This window comes from Arvicola amphibius, chromosome 3 (genome assembly GCF_903992535.2).
Source record: "Arvicola amphibius chromosome 3, mArvAmp1.2, whole genome shotgun sequence".
Lineage (NCBI taxonomy): Eukaryota > Metazoa > Chordata > Mammalia > Rodentia > Cricetidae > Arvicola > Arvicola amphibius.
Window position 1 is genome coordinate 177,309,070 of NC_052049.1, and position 16,206 is coordinate 177,325,275.

Here is a 16,206-nt window from a genome sequence, read left to right on the forward strand (position 1 = left end):
TGACAGCCGAAATGGTCAGATTTATTGAAAATGGTGTTTTCTCAATTCTGTTCTATCTTTTCCCACATCCCTTTTCTTCCCCTACCTTCTCCTATTTCTACCCCTCTTTCTCTTTCTATCCATGTATATACATAAAAATAAAAGTAAAAACCTAAACCTTATCATATAAATAAAAACCATAAGTTACTAGATTTGGCCAATATTCCAAAGTTTGCCACTATGATGTATGTACAGCTGTTAAAAATTATATTTTTATAAAACTAAGTAGAATTAGACAGTCTAAATAAAATACATTAAACTATGCATTCAAATGAAAACTTGGCATGAAATACGTCAAAGATTTTAATGCTAATAATAACTTGATGATTGAATTGCTGCAGTTGCTATGTTCTTCTATCTTTAAAAATATTATTTCCTAAATTTCCATATAGTTAATTTCAGTTTTAAAATCAAAAAATAACTTCTGGCTTTTTTTTTGCCACAATACAAGGAATCTGTGAAAACATTTCTATAGCTATGACAGACCCAAGGATGACATTATAAAAATGATTTAAAGGAATTTGAAATCCTTTAAGTAGGACTCTTTTTTAAGCTTAAAAAATGAAGAAAATTCATCCTGTCAAGGCAGGCTGCTACGTGTTCATAATGGATAACTTAATTCTGTCTGGAAACAAGAGCTCTGTGGATAAACAATGTAATAATTATGAAAGATTAACCTCAGAAACAGAAATGTGATTTAATAAAGAAGCATTGCAGTTATTTTCAGAATCAATTTGCTCCCATTCCTCTGTTAATGGTTACTTGTCTCTTTATGTTTTTAGAGTTATAAATATCACACTGGCTACTTTCTGGGGTCCACAGGGTGCCTTACAGTGGTGTTTACCACCGCAGATGAAGTCCCCATTGAGACCTGCTCTGGGTTAGAATGGTGGAGTATGACTTTTGTTAAACACCCATGGTGCCCAGGCACTGTGCTGTCTTTATACAGGTGCGCACAGTGAACTCTCAGGTCTACATCAGGAAGATCTACTATATTGATTTTTTAGGTGACATTTAGAGGTGACTATCAATCCACACAGGCTACAGATCCAATTCTATATGACTTTGGCATCAACGACCTTCCTCCTATATCACATTTCTTTAAACATAAACTAATCATGTAAGAAGTTCAAGTGCATGTCAAGTTTGAATTATTTATTTATTATTGTTATTATAACATTGATTTTTGGAGTCAGGGTCTTACTATGTATATAGCCTCGAGTGGTCTCGGACTCACTATGTAGACCAGGCTGGTCTTGGACTCACAGAGATTAGCCTGCATTTGCTTTCTGAATGCTGGGATTAAAGGTGTGCTTCACCATGCCCAGATATAACAATAATATTCTTAAATTAAGGTTCTTGTTTGATCTCATGTAGCCCAGGCTGGCTTAGAACTCCTGATCCCCTGCCTTTACCTCCCAAGCCCGGAGATGGCAGAGCACCACCTTAGCTCAGCTTAGAAGCTTTCTTATACCTGCAAATAAAACAAACAAAACAGCATTTCCACCTTTCCCTTATCCAAGTCCATGTCTTCAGTGAGCCCAGTCAAGGTGGGAGAAGTCTGTATTTGTTGTGCGGGTGTATGTGGCATTCAGAGAAGTGGCTATAGCATGGTGCAAGTATGCATGGCATTCAGAGATGTGACTACAGCGTGGTGTGGGGTGTGCGTGGCATTCAGAGATGTGGCTACAGCATGGTGTGGGGTGTGCCTGGCATTTGTGTGAGCAAGGGTGGGGGTGGTGGACCTGCGAGGACTAGGAAGTGAGTGTGATCAGGGTGTGCATTGTATAAAATTCCCAAACAACTAATAAAAACATGCCTGGGGATTGGAATGTGCTCAGCAGAGGTGCTAACATGGGCAAAGAGGCTCATGTTTGTTTGTATTCTTGCCTGGCACTCACATGTGCCCCTGAGTAAGGCACATAAGCTCTGTTGGAATCTGCTCCCTATTTTGTAAAATGGAAATCCTCCAAGGTTAATCCACACAATTCACAGGGCATGTGAAAAGAAAACATTATAAATACCTGAGGTTAAGCATCTTCCCTGCTTTATTCATGGAGGTGGGGCCTCTTTGTGAACCTGCAATGTGGTGATTTGTCTAGTCTTGCTAGCTCCTTTTCCCTGGGGGTTCCTTCTTCACTTGGCCTCTGGGAGGATGCTAAGAATTCGACCTCCTGTCCTCACAGGACTTACACAGTAAGTTCTTTACCCTCGAGCCAGCCTCTCCCAGTTCTTTCTATTACATTTTACACCCACTGAAAAAGACCCTGCCTGTCTTTCCTGGGTCTCTCTTGCCTCCTCAAGCGTGCAAGGTTTGACACACCAGGTGATTCAGGGGCTCACCGCTGTCCAGGCTTCCTCCAGTCCTCTTCCCTCAGTAGGTAATGAGACCATCTTGTCTCCTAGGTCAGTTTTGCTGTGTTTCCTCTTGGGCCTTTGTTTTGCCATAGGTCATCCTGTGCCACTATCCCCTGAACTTCAGGGTAGCCCGTAGTGGTGGGGGATGGTAGCAGTGGTGAGGGCAAGGTGAAGTGGGCTGGAATTTTTTGATCTTTTGGGTACCTTGGTCATACCTGATCTCCATCACTGTGATATTAAGGCTGAATATGGCCAAAGACCCCCTGTATCTGTATCTCTGCTCTTTCATCTTTCAGAGAATTTTCTTTGAGAAAATGCTCATCTCGGCACAGCAGCGACTGGTTTCTGGTTCTGATCTCCGTATTCTGTCTATAGCATTATCCCCACACCCTCCAAACCCTTCCCCTAAGGGAAGTCTTATTGTTGACCACCCACTGCCACTGTGTGATTGTCCCTAATTCTCACCATTATGAGATTACTTTGAGGGCTGCCATTCCTTGCCCAGCCTCCCCACCCTCCCACCATGCATAGATTATTTTCAGGAGCTCATTGCAGAAAATGGAATTATAGCATGCATAGGACTGACTAATTTTCATGGTTCTTAATACATGGTCTGAAGTAACTGTTCAAAATGAGCAGACTGATGCACACTTGTAACTACAGAAAGTTGATTTCACAGACTCCACCTGCAACTGTTGTTAGGATATATTGGAAAACAGCGATCTGATTTATTGGTATATTATTTTTAATAATTTTTATTTCTTTACTTTAAAGGGAATAGACAATTTTTCCAAAAGTTATTTTTCCGTTGTAATTTTATTTTTAGATTTTTCCTTTAGGCATTCTATTGACTAGTCACAATGAAAGGTGAATCATTGTTTTTGTATGGGACTTCTTTTCTTTTAACATTAGAAAGCAAGCCCAGGGGCTTGTGTTCTATTACTGAGCTATATCCTAAGACTTTGCTATTTTGAGACAGATTCTTGGTTGCTGTGTAGTTCAGTCTGGCTTTGAACTCACTATTTATGCTGACCTCGAACTTGAGATTTTCTTGCTGTGTTTCCTGAATGCTGGAGCTGCCTGGTGTAAACTATACGTCCAGCGTGGGGGAGCATTTGTCAATTTGATGATGCTATTTGGAGCCACATATGGAAAAGAAAATGGTTGATCAAATTGAATAAAACAGTATTTTAGAAAAATAAATCAGTTATAACTAAAAAGTAATGACAGATCGTGTGTATGTGTGTGTGTGTGTGTGTGTGTGTGAGAGAGAGAGAGAGAGAGAGAGAGAGAGAGAGAGAGAGAGAGAGAGAGAGACTTAGTAACTATCTTTGAAGGTAATTCCACAAAATAGGCAAGGAAACGGCTCAGTGATTAAGAACACTGGCTACTCTTCCAGAGGACTCAGGTTCGATCTCCAGCACCTCCATGTTGACTCAAGACTGTCTACAACTGCAGATCACAGGCGAGCCAATGCCTCATTTGACCTTCACAGCACCTCACATGCATGTACTGCATAGACATCTATGCAGGTGCAGTCTCCACATGCATGAAATAGAGCAATAAAATTAAATAAATGACATCCAGCATATGTTTGGGACAGCTGTACTAAACAGACAAGTCTTAAATAATAAAAGCATGTTTCATTCTTTAAATTCTTGTAGACTGAGCCTTGTAATTGCCACATTTTTAGGTAGAGACCCACTGCCTGGAGGATTGCTGCAATCACTACACACCAAGAAAGCAGAAAGAGGCCAATTTCTGACCCCCAAACTCAAATTTGCAATCAACTGTAAGGCTTCATTGAGAAGGACAGGAAGTTTTGAACTCTGGTCCCGCACATCCTCCTCTGACTAATCCAGAATGGTTCTGGAGACTGGCACAGGTCATTTTCCTCTGCAGTGAAGATGAGGTATGTGACAGGAGAAAACATAAGCACGGCTGAAGGTCAGCCCCTCTGTGCTGGAAGGGGACACACAGAGGAAGAGGACAGCGCTGAACTCTGACTGTCCTGTTTGTTTCTATCTGTATCCCAGAGCTGAGATAAGGAATCCAGAAGGACATAGTTTCAGGACACTATAGATGTAGAGGTCTCAGGAAAACCAACCACCTCACAGAGAATGTGCCGGTCAACATAGCACGGAGCAAAAAGGTACCAGGAACCTATAGATGAGTACAGGGAGATGGCCGGAGTCTCTGTCCAAGGTGGTTTTCTGTCCATGTTTTGTCCCTGTCTATCATGTGAAAGTGGATGGCCTTCAGGGGAAACACAGAGGCTTAGAGTCTTGATTAGGAGATCTGAGAGGGCTCTGTGTGATTGGAGCCAGCACACCAAGCCCTGTAGTTCAGCAGCACACGAGGACAAAGCTTTCTCATTAGGTGATAACACATAGATGGGCACAAGCCCAGAGTGGAAACGGGAGTGGCTGCAAACATCAGTGACTTGTGGTCTTCAGACAGGAGCCGGGATGAGATGCTCTCTTATGACACTCAGACATTACATACGCTTCTTCTCTGATAGACACTACTAAGGCTCTGTGGTTTGAATGAGAAATGTCCCCTACAGGCTCCTGTATTTGAACACTTGGGTCTCCAGTTCCTGGCACTGTTTGGGGGAACTAATGGGACCTTTAGGAGGTGGGGCCTTGATGGAGGAAGTCTGTCACTAGGGGCGGGCTTTGGAGCTTCATTATTTATTCCCACTTCCTGTTCTCTCTGTCTTTCCTTCTCCCTCCTGTCCCCTCTGCTTCCTGGGTTTGAATGAAATGCCATCAGCCAGCTTCCTGGCCCTGCTGTGTGCCTTCATCTCCTTCCCAGCCATTATGGACTCCAATGTTCTGAAGATTAAGCTAAAACAACTCCTCTTATCCCTAAATTACTATTAGGTATGGCATTCTATCACAATGATAAAAACTAATTAATGCTGGATTCTCGCTACCCCACACCATTGGCACAAGGTCATCTTTTCTCAAGTGGCACACTTGTTCCCCGGCTTCTTCCAGCTTGTGTCTGCTTTGCTTACCTGGTTTTCTTTCAGTGTTATCTGTCCCTGGTCTTTGCAGCCAATGAAGGTTCTAACACACCTATAAATCTTCTCGTGCTGTTCTACTCTCTGAACAAAGTTGGCCGGAAAGAAACCAACCCTGTCCCGAATTTTTCCCTGAAATGGAAGAGGAGGCATTCAGCGGCCAATGTAACATTTACGATTGCTGTCATCACCAAAGGATTCTTACTTCTTTTTAAAGCCCGAGATACCTACTTTCCACCAGTCTTCATTGGAGTCCTCTAGCAGAGTAATCATGTCTCCTGGCCTAAAAATGAAGAATGGATGAGTTGGGTGGGGAACTGAAACAAGGAAGGGAAAATTGACTTTAATGTGAGACGTTTTTTCATCCACTCACGCAATCCTAAAATAAACAGAAATAAAACAAACACGATTTCACTGGCTCTTCCTTCCCAAGAAAATGGAAAGCACATATAATTTCTGTGCCTTATTTTTAAAAAATGGTGATTACCTTTACTTTTAGTACATGAAGATCATATTTACAATTCAGAAAGACCCGGATTTTCAGTGCTTAGGAACACTGGCTGTTCTTCTGGGTTCAATTCCCAGTACCCACATGGCAGCTCACAACTGTCTATGACTTTAGGTCAGGGGATTTGAGACCCTTGCAAAGACATAAATGCAGGCAAAACATAACACACATGAAATAAAAATAAATATTTTTTAAAAGGAACACACAGGGGATCGGTGTGGCAAGGTGTCATGTATGCTGACCAGCCTGGTCTCATATGTGATACACAGCTAAGGATGATGAAAGCCTACATTTTCATGTTTGCCTCTTTAGTAACAAAATCCCTAAAGCCACTCCTGATTGCAAGAGATGGGAGAGTGGGCCCCACACCTGTGAGAGGTACTGCACCAGCTCAAGCTAAGGAGAGGAGAGGAGCTCTAAGTCGGACTTAGAGCTGTCAGTGTGACTGTACACTGCAGAGCCAGCATCAGCCAACATCACAGGTTTTGCCCAGTTCAAGACCTGGTGCTACATTGTTGCCCAGGCTGACCTGGCCTGGGATTTACTATGTCACCCAGGCTTGTCTTGAACTCACTGCAGTCTCCTGGGTTTAGCCTCCTGATGCTGGGATACTGAGGCTGGGTCACAATGGTCAGCTTTTCACTCTGCCTGGGTTTGCTGCTCCCAGCCAGGAATTTTTCAAGGCTCGTCCTCATCCTCTCCCGGCAGTCTTTCTTTTTATTTGTATGGTACCAGAAGCACTCTTTAAGAAACTCATTGTTGACTTTCTTAGGTGCTGGGATAGAGCAGAGCAGATTTCTGTGCCCGTTTTGCTATTCTGATTCAGCTTCTTCTGCTGTCAGTGCCACGTCTCAGTTACTATCTGTTTCAACCTGGTGTTCCCACAGAGACTTGCAGGGTTACTAATATCTAAGCATCACTCCCTGTTGCTCCAGGATAAACTCTGGAGACAGAGATGAGGGAAGCTATCAGATTTAGTCGAGGGCAGCTCTGAGAGAAATGAAGAAGACTCCTGTCACGGATCTCCATTTTTGGAAGGTGCAGGCACGTGAAGGGTGTTTACGGAAATCCAAGGGGTCATAGTAAAACAATGGGTGTCTTTTTCTCCAGAGCTCTTCTTCCTTTCTCTGCTCCACTTCCTCTTCCTCCTCTTTCTCTTCCCCATTCTCCCCTTCCTCCTATTCCTTATCCTCTTCCTTTTCTGTGTGTCCAATGTGTGCAAGTATGATGTATGTGGGTGCCATGATGATTGCATAGGAATCAGAGGGCAGCCTTGGCTATTGGTCCCCACCTTATTGAATCAGGGTCTTTTGTTGTTTACTAATGCACTGCATATCCAAAGCTAGCTTCCTTCAGGAGGCCCCATGGATATTCTCCCATTTCCACCTCCCATCTTATCCTACGAGTACTCGGGTTACAGACACACTCTACCATGCCTGGGTTTTACATAGGCCCTAGGGGATTTGAACTCAGGGCCTTATTTTTCACCTTAGGTGACTTAGAAACTGAACCATCTCCCCAGCCCCTTTCTTCTTCTGAAGCCCACTGACCTTTGACCTCTGCCTCTGTTGGAACAGCTATGCTTTCTTTCACAGTCCCTGTGAGTGCTTCAGGATTTAGAATCTCCCATGAAGGGGATGGATTATTAAAAGATGAAGAATGCAGGCAGAAGTCACGGTTTCTGCCTTCTCTGTTACAGCAGCCCCGCAGCAGTAAACACAACTGACTTTCTGCCATTTCAACAGTCGCAGCTGCCTGCTGATGCCACCAGAGAGAGATGCTGAAGAAAATCGCTCTTTCCCAGGTGAGGGATTTAATTAAGTACCACGGATGAAAGTCATTGTAGCCAAATCTGCTAAGCTCCAGCAGATTTTACTTAACCCCGTAACCTAAGAAACGGCACATTGGTATCAAATGCAAAGGCTTTGCTGATGGTTTGATAGAGGCTGTAAGCAGGGGATTGGAGTGGGAGACGAGAGAGGTGCCTTTCCTAAGGATAAAAGATGAGGTTGCTTGCTTTAAATTTCGGTATCGGAGACCAGCTAGAGACCCACCCTTTAAAGTGCTTTGAGGTGGACAGAGCACCTGCCCTGTACCACTTAAACTACCCAGTGAAGAAGGCACACACTGGAATATCAGGTATTATTTCATCTGAGATAATATGTATACCCCTGACAGTGCGGGGAGGATTCTGTCATTCCCAACAAAAGATCCTGACCAGGACCAAAAAAGTGAAGAGTGCTACATCGATCCATGTATTCCGTGCTTTAGAGAAAATTCAAATTCACTTCCTCATTCAACAAATATCCACAGAAGGCTGGTTCCGAAAGAGACATTTCACTACACCTGGTACACACTGCAGAACAAAGCCCTTGGCCCAGAAATACGATTTGCTTGGTCTGAGTTAACCTTTAATCTAGATGCAATCTAAATGAGCACTTGGAAGGAAGTGAGACCCAGCTGCCTCCGTGCATGCAGAAACTCCCACACTTGGAGAGGTGATGCTAAGGAGAAAAACACCCAAGTCACAGTCTCATAGACAAGGCTGCTGAGCACCTGGCTGGAAGGGCAAGACTGAACTCTGGGGTGATGATGGCCTCTGTGTCCACCCCCTGGGTCTGATCCACTTTCTTTACAGGTTACCTGTTCTCTGGGTAAAGCATGATTTAAAGATCCTATCTCTGTCCCTGCTGATTGGATGATTCTCAGTGACAGGTGGTAGCCGCTGCCTTGGCATTCCAGTCATAGTAAGGTCACGCTGTGGGATAGTCTGTTTTATGTAAAAAAAATGTGTTGGCCCAGTTTTAAGGGCTAGAGTTTGCTCAGTTCTCTTTATTAAGCACCCGATTAACTCCTCTCCCCAGCTACTTCTCTTCCTTGGGCTCTGTTCCTCCAGATTACTATGTTACAACTCTGATTCCTCACCCCAGATCAGGTACCAGACAATGATAAGCAGTCTCTAAGCTCTGGAGCTTGGCAAATTACAGGGAGTCCCAAGAAACCCCATGACTTGAAGTGATAGGGAAGAGGCCCAGAGATTTAAAAAAAGAGGAAAACTTGAATGGGATAATAGATAATAGATAATTTAGTGTGAACTTATTCACACTAATAATAATAATAATAATGATAGTGGGTAATATAGTGAATACTTGTGAGCTATTTTTATGAATAATTTACATTGGTATAGTTTTTGTATATTGATACAAGTTCAAATTATATTTGTTATTTCTGTTTATAATATTTGTACATCTATGCAAAGTTATATGTGTCAGATTGTACACATGCATATTTCTACTTCTGTTTAAGGCATTTTGTATATTGATACAACTTTTAGGGTATATTTTCATATTGTATTATATATTATTTCTACATCTGATCAAGATACTTATACATTGTTTACATTTTGAGGTCATTGTCCTCATTTGCTGCATATTTGTTTACAGATTACTTAATATTCTGATATGAAGTCTTAGTCCTTAAGTTATACAGGTATTAAGTATTATAGGTCAATAGTTATTCATGTTTGTTATTCATATAGTCAGATTAATTAGGTTCTTTAGATACATAGAGATTGTATTCTGCCTAGATAGGTAATCTTCAACCACTTTTAGGATCTGTAGAACATGGCATTTAAATAACTTAGGGTTCTGTTGACGTGAGACACAATTGCTCCTGACAGCACCAATCTATTCCCAAGAGAATGTTTAGCACTAAAGACACTCCACTGGGAGTTTGTTTTCTTCTTGGCACAATTGGCCTTTGGGCAAGGAACTGCGCATGCATCAACCACTGACAAAGAACATGGTATCTGGACTGGATAAGCAGGACACAAGGAACAAGACTGTCAAACCTTGCCAAGACAGGGTAATACGGTTCTGAAAATTTTCCTGCCTCTGAAAATGGTCTGTCAGTTATGCTAGGCCTTAGCCAAAGTTGGTTGCTTCAATATTTCAACTGAGACTTTGGGTGATGCTCAGGTAGCTAATTGTCTCCGTCATATACTGCTTGCTTTGGAAGCTGCTTGGTTGCACTTCCTGCCTACTCAAGTAATATTATCTCCCTTCGCAGGCCTTCGATGGGGTTGAAGATTAGATAGTAGTAGTTACTTTCCTCTTATGATTTAGCCAAGCCAATTTCCAATGCAAGACTTAGACTCTTTAAAATAGAATGTTTATTAAAACATCTATCATGTGTTCCTTGCTTAATATTGTTCATGTTGATTGTAATTTTATACTTGATATCTTTTCCTATTGTATACAGTTTTGCATTGGGTTTGGATCACTCTTATTTAGACAAAATGGGGAGGTGATGGGGAATCTTTGCCAACAAATTATCTTTAAGAGGTAGGACCAAGTTAGGGCATGGCTTTCTGGGAACCAGGAGGAAAACTGGGCAGCCCAGGGTTCATTCTCTCTCTGTGGTTCCCGCTCTACACAGCTGAGCTTGGACTTCTTGTTCCTGTTTCATGAGTTTGCCCCTTATAATAAAGAAACTATAACTGATCTATCTCTTAGCTAGCCTGGTTTTTCCTCGATTTGAGATAATTCAACATTGGGGCATGTGAGCTTGCTCTTGTCTTGACTACTGAGTTCAAACCCTTTATGTGTCTCCCTTGTACTCCTTTGTTCACAACTGTCCATTTTCTTTCCAACTTCGCTTTCTTCCTCCATGGTGCTCACTGTGCTGCATTCCACCATCAAAGAACTAAAACACTGTGCCAAACAACTCTACAGAGAGAGAGAGAGAGAGAGAGAGAGAGAGAGAGAGAGAGAGAGAGAGAGAGAGAGAGAGAGAGAGAGAGAGAACCTTACCTATCAACCTGGGGACAATAGAAGTCTAAGGCCTGGAGTTTCCATGAGGATGACCCTTGTCGGCCAAAGTATATTATGCACAGAGCTATGGATGATACTACCTGATCATGGCTATGTGGAATCTCCTGGAAGATATTATTGAAGATGGTTTGTTGCTTCATGGATGAGTGTTCCTAGAGGCAGGTAGGTTGACCTAAGACCCTACTGCCAATCTCTCCCCATGGCTTGTGTGGAGCAAAGGTTCTTAGGAGTGAAGACACTCTCCACTGTTGGGACAGCAGGAGGATCAGGACCATTTTTGCCTTCTATTTGGGAGTCAGAAAATGATCTTCACTCTATCTCTACAAGAATAACCAAAGGCGATTCCAGGGTGTCAAGCTCCTGTCTCTTGAGTGCTCATGGCTGTCAGCTCTTGGCTGTGCACCAGAGGCACAGGTGAGGCAGCAAGATTTCTCTAAGCCTCAGTTTCCCGACTTTGAGGGTGAGTGGAATCCAGCAAGTTCCAACGGGGCCTCTGTTTTCAGACAAACACATCATTTTTTCAACAAGTGAGATAAGGAGAGGAAGGGGCTTAGACTATCTTTCTAAATTAGGGGTGGGCCAGTGAAAGAGTAGGGATAGAAACACTGGCTTTTATTTTAAACACTAAATTGCATCAATGCTTACATAGAATATTTAGGCAAGTCCACAAGAAGTGTTGGTTATCATTACTCTTAAGCCACAATTACAGCTTTCAGGATGTTGGTAAATTCAAAAGCAGAAATCTATAAACTGTGAGTTGACATTGAGCATCTTCCATGAATGAGAAGCAAGTGCCAGGGGTGGGGTGAGGGGGGCTAGGGACAGAGCCAGTGTGAACCTGGACCTAGGCAAAAATCCCAGGCACATAGGCCTTTAATCCTGAGCTATCACAATGATATATTTTAAGTTCATATGCTACACATAATAAACACATGATGAGACATAGTTACTTTGCAAATTGCTCTGTGGACTGAGAGAGAAAACTATGCGGAAGTCTTTGGCACTATAAAATCGCTAATTCCCTTGCAAGCCTGTCATTTTCCACTTAGAGTCAAGACGGTCTAGTGAGTGTGGCCCCCCTCTCTCTCTGATGTGCTCTGTCTGTTTCCCAGGCTGGCCTTGAACTTGTGATCAATCTCTTGCCTTCACCTCCAGCGCAGCTGGGGTTGCAGAGGCATGAGACCATGTACTGCTATACTGCTTTTGGTCAGGGACAATTGGTAATGAGATGTCTGCTTCCTTCAGTAGCTGCAGACCCTGGTCTTTGAAATGATCCAGAACTTAGGAAGGCTTCTGCCTCTCTTCATGAAGACCCATTCTCCTTGCCCCCCCCCCCGCCCAAATCCATCCTGACCACAAAGTAATATTAAAGCTGGGATTAGTAATTAACTATCTAGGTGCCTTATACAATGGTATTTCTGTAGGGCTGAAAACAGCAGATCTCCTGGAGGGGGAACAATGCCCACTGCATGAAGTAGGCATGGCCTGGCATGTTTGTGCACAAATCAACAGGGGCAGAGAGATTTAACTACTTACCTCAGGGTTCGGCTCCACGACTAACTACCAGATATCAAGCTGCCTACCCATGGCTTATCAAAACAATGCATAAGAGTTACCCATGTCACCCTGGCATTTTGGACAGTTTTAATATTCCATATCCTAGCCTGTTCATTAGAGGAAGAGAAGTCCACACTGAGCTCCATCAGCACCACCACTCAACCAAAACAGATGTCCTCGAAAGACCCAGCCAATGGGCAAAGCAAAGGAAGTCAGCCAAATTACTCTGTTCATCTGAGATTTACTGATGAATTGTTTTACCAGGCTCATTTCTCAATCTTCATTAATCTGGTCCAGAATTGTTTACAGTCTGGGCACATAAGTGTAACATCAGGAACTCCTGGACTCTGTAGCTTGATTTCTGTCTTAAACCTGAGCTCCTTAAGGCTGCTTGCATTTTCTTCCACGTCCATATTCTGGCATGAACACTCAGCTAACGGGCCATTTGGAAGATTTTGGGGAGCTGTTCCTGAACTGTTACAGATCACGCTCTCTAGAACCTAATTGGGAGAGGCGTTTGAGTGAGAGGGAGGCTGCTAAGCACATTAGTGACATTTGGGAAGGTCTGGGTTTCTTGACATAGTACAGCCTCACAACATAATACGCATCAGAGACTTTCCTCAAATAGCCTTGATTGGATTTTGATGTCCTGGCGACTGTGAAGATTATTTTTAAATCAAATTGGTGCATTAGAATTACATTTAGTTTTAATTAAGTTGATGCATTTGCTAAGCAGTAATGTACTTAGAGAATGGAAATGAGACACCAGGGGAGTCTTCTCCTGTCTCATTTGTCTCACGTGGTCCTCCCTTCTTAGTTTACATAGGGTGCACACAGCTGGCAAGGTGAAGGACATCAGAGTGGGCCTAACGGTAAACACAAGTCTCTTGGAGGCCATCAATACAGAACTAGGGAGCTAGAGTTGTGTGTTGTGTGTTGTGTGTGTGTCTAGGTCAGAAGACAACCTTGGGTGTTGTTCCTCAGGAACTGTCTACCTTCATTTCTGGAAACAGGGTCTCTCACTGGCGTGGAGGTCACTAAGTCAACTGTCTGTTCTTCCTCAGTGCTGGGATTACAAACACATACTACATGTTCTGTTTTCATTTTCATATGGGGTTTGGGTCATTGAACTCACGTCCTCACACTTATGAGACAAACACTAGGGCGTGCTCTGTCTCCCCAGTCCTTCATTCTGGCTGAGTGTGCCCTGGCTAATGGCAACCATGACTGCTTTCAAATCTAGAATACAATCTGAACCCAGGCGATTATTTAACCACACAGATTTCCAGGCAGGACTTGACTTAGGGTGGAGGTTTATGATGTCCCCAGAAACCTCCACTTTAATTACATTCTCCATGGATTCTTATGGTTCACAACCATGGCTTTGACTGTTCCAAAAAGCTTTCTCCTCTAAAATACTGTTGACCTGGACAAACTCACAGCTCTACTCAAGGAATGCTGGGAAAAGTCATGGAAGACTTAGAAATGGACAAAAGCATAATCAGGTTATTGACTTCCTTTTCAATGGCTTTGTATTTTCATTTCATAAAAGAATGATGCAATTATCACTGCCCACAAAAATATGAGAGGGTTGTGCCTGGCAGAATCTAGCTGGGATACCCCACGACTGTTCTCACATTGGCTTGAAAATCCCCACCAGCAGCCCTCCTTGTCTCTGGACATGTGATACACTGGGCTCCCTCTGAGCTAGCTGTGACATCTTACCAGTCCTCTCATGCATTAGTGAATCAAAGAGTAACTTGCGGATTTGTATGAGAATCACAGTTTGATCTTCACTGTAAACGTTCTGGATCTGGAGCAATGTAACACGAGCACAGCCTGCAGATCACAGGCTCCTGGGCTCAGGGGTCAAACCTCGTCCCCATAGACTTACTGGAGAGTGATGTGCATGATGACTCAGGGCATGCTGCTACACTGTCTGAGCTCACCCTCCAACGGTGAGTTCAGGAGGATGGGTGCGGGCACAGGTGTGCAGGGATAGGAAGGCGACCTTCCAATGTTCTGCAGCCCAGTGGGGTAACTGTGGTTGGCAACAGTTAACTTTATGACACTTTCTATGTTTAAAAATCACCACCAGAGATGATTTCCAACATCCCTAACACAGAAGTGATAAATCTTTAGGGTGCTAGGTGTGACGATTAGCTTGAATCAATCAATACACACCATATACATTTACTAAACTACCATTATAGTATCTTACAAATAAATGCAATTATGTGTCAATGAAAAGTAAAGTTGAGGCTGGGGAGAGGGCTTAGCTGGTCGGGGACTGAGCTCAGTCCCCAGAGATCACGTCAAGAAAACAAAGAGGAGCATGACGGTGCACGCCTGCGATCTCCGTGCTCGAGTACCTGCAGAAACAAGGAGAGTCTCGGGGCTTGTTGGCTAGCCAGACCAGGCTACTGCGTGAGTTCAGGTCAGAGGACACCTTGTTGCAAGAAATCAAACTAAGCACAAAGGCAGGCAATTCCTGAGAAAGGAAACTCAGAGCTATTGTCTGCCCTCCACATGCACGTGAACATGTACACACGTGTGTCCACACACACTCACACCCCTGCATCCACGTGATGTGCACACACACATATCCATACGCACATTAAAAAATAAAAATTACTTAGATCCTCAGCTTTCACAGAGAGGACGCTGACCAACATCCACGTAGGGTGTAAAGAACAGGTAGGAGCAACGTCAGAGCAGTCAGCCGCCCTCTGCTCCAGTTCCAGGTTCGACTTTCTACCCACATTCTTAATGCTGGTCCTCCTAGCGGGTCCCCCAGAACAGAGAACCACAAGCCGTGTCCCTGGCACAGCACTGACAGTGGCAGCGTGGCCTCTGCTGTGAACTTTCAGGACCTTCTCTGTAATGAGCGTTGGCATTTGGTCCCTCCTCGGTGCTTTGTAGTAAATTCCTCTAGTTTTGGAGCTTAAGTTTTTCCTCCTTATACTTTGCCCCAAAACCTCACAAGCAGACTTTTGCAAGTTGAGAGCCAATGTTGCCTTCCTTGAAGTCCCAAGACCCTTTGGGTGTCCCTCTAAGATGCACTGTAACTCTCCACAGTGTCCCTTGGCCAGCATGTCACTCTGGATTGTAACTACAGTCTGTTCTCCCCATGCATTCCAGCATGGTGACCCCTTAAGCTCAAACAGGGGACGGCTCCTGGAGAATACATCCTAAAAAGTAATATATAGGTTAAAGTCACTTTCAACTCAATGTCAAATTCAGAAGAGATAATTCTGAAGAGATGGATTCAGGACATCCATCTCCAGAGGTCCTTGCGAATAACAGCTAACCAAACTCAAGCCTGCTTGCCGTCATTCAGACACTAGCTAACCAGACTCAAGCTTGCTTGCCGTCATTCAGACACTAGCTAACCAGTCTCAAGCTTGCTTGCCGTCATTCAGACTCACCTACGGAGTGTCGGAGACTTGATGTTTTCAGGAGCCTGGGGATTCACAATTCTAAATCCTTATTTGGTGTTAAAGAGATGTGTTTTTTTTCTCTGAAACTCTCTCTTCGTTTAGGCATTCTGTCATGCACAGTCATTAATTTATATCTACCTTAGAATTTAATAATATTGAAAAAGCAATTCCTTCTTTGCCTGTGTTGGCTCTTAAGCCTTTCTCCACCACAAACCTGCCATTTCTTTTCTCCGCCTGAAGAAAAATGGCCATTATCATATAAATCAGTTTGAAGAGAACTAATAAAAATGAAAATGACTTAGATGTGGAAAGTCAAAGTGGATTCTTTCAAATAGACACCGCGTGGTCACTGATATGTATTCGAGCCTTTTGTTCTTTCATTTGCTCCCCTTCCTTCACTTCTGAGTTTCCAAATACTCCGTATACTCAGTCATTTACATCTCT

At 43.3% G+C, this 16,206-nt stretch overlaps 1 protein-coding gene across 2 annotated transcripts in view; it reads right to left on the reverse strand.

The window, feature by feature from the left end:
• Positions 1–16,206, reverse strand: part of Stac (SH3 and cysteine rich domain) — a 125,412-nt gene that overhangs the window by 2,649 nt on the left and 106,557 nt on the right. For both annotated transcript variants that reach the window (XM_038324272.1, XM_038324271.1), the window contains 2 exons: positions 5,657–5,708; positions 5,420–5,557 (listed from right to left, as the gene is read on the reverse strand). In XM_038324272.1, coding sequence (XP_038180200.1) covers positions 5,420–5,557; positions 5,657–5,708 — 190 coding nt within the window. The remainder of the gene's footprint in view (positions 1–5,419; positions 5,558–5,656; positions 5,709–16,206) is intronic.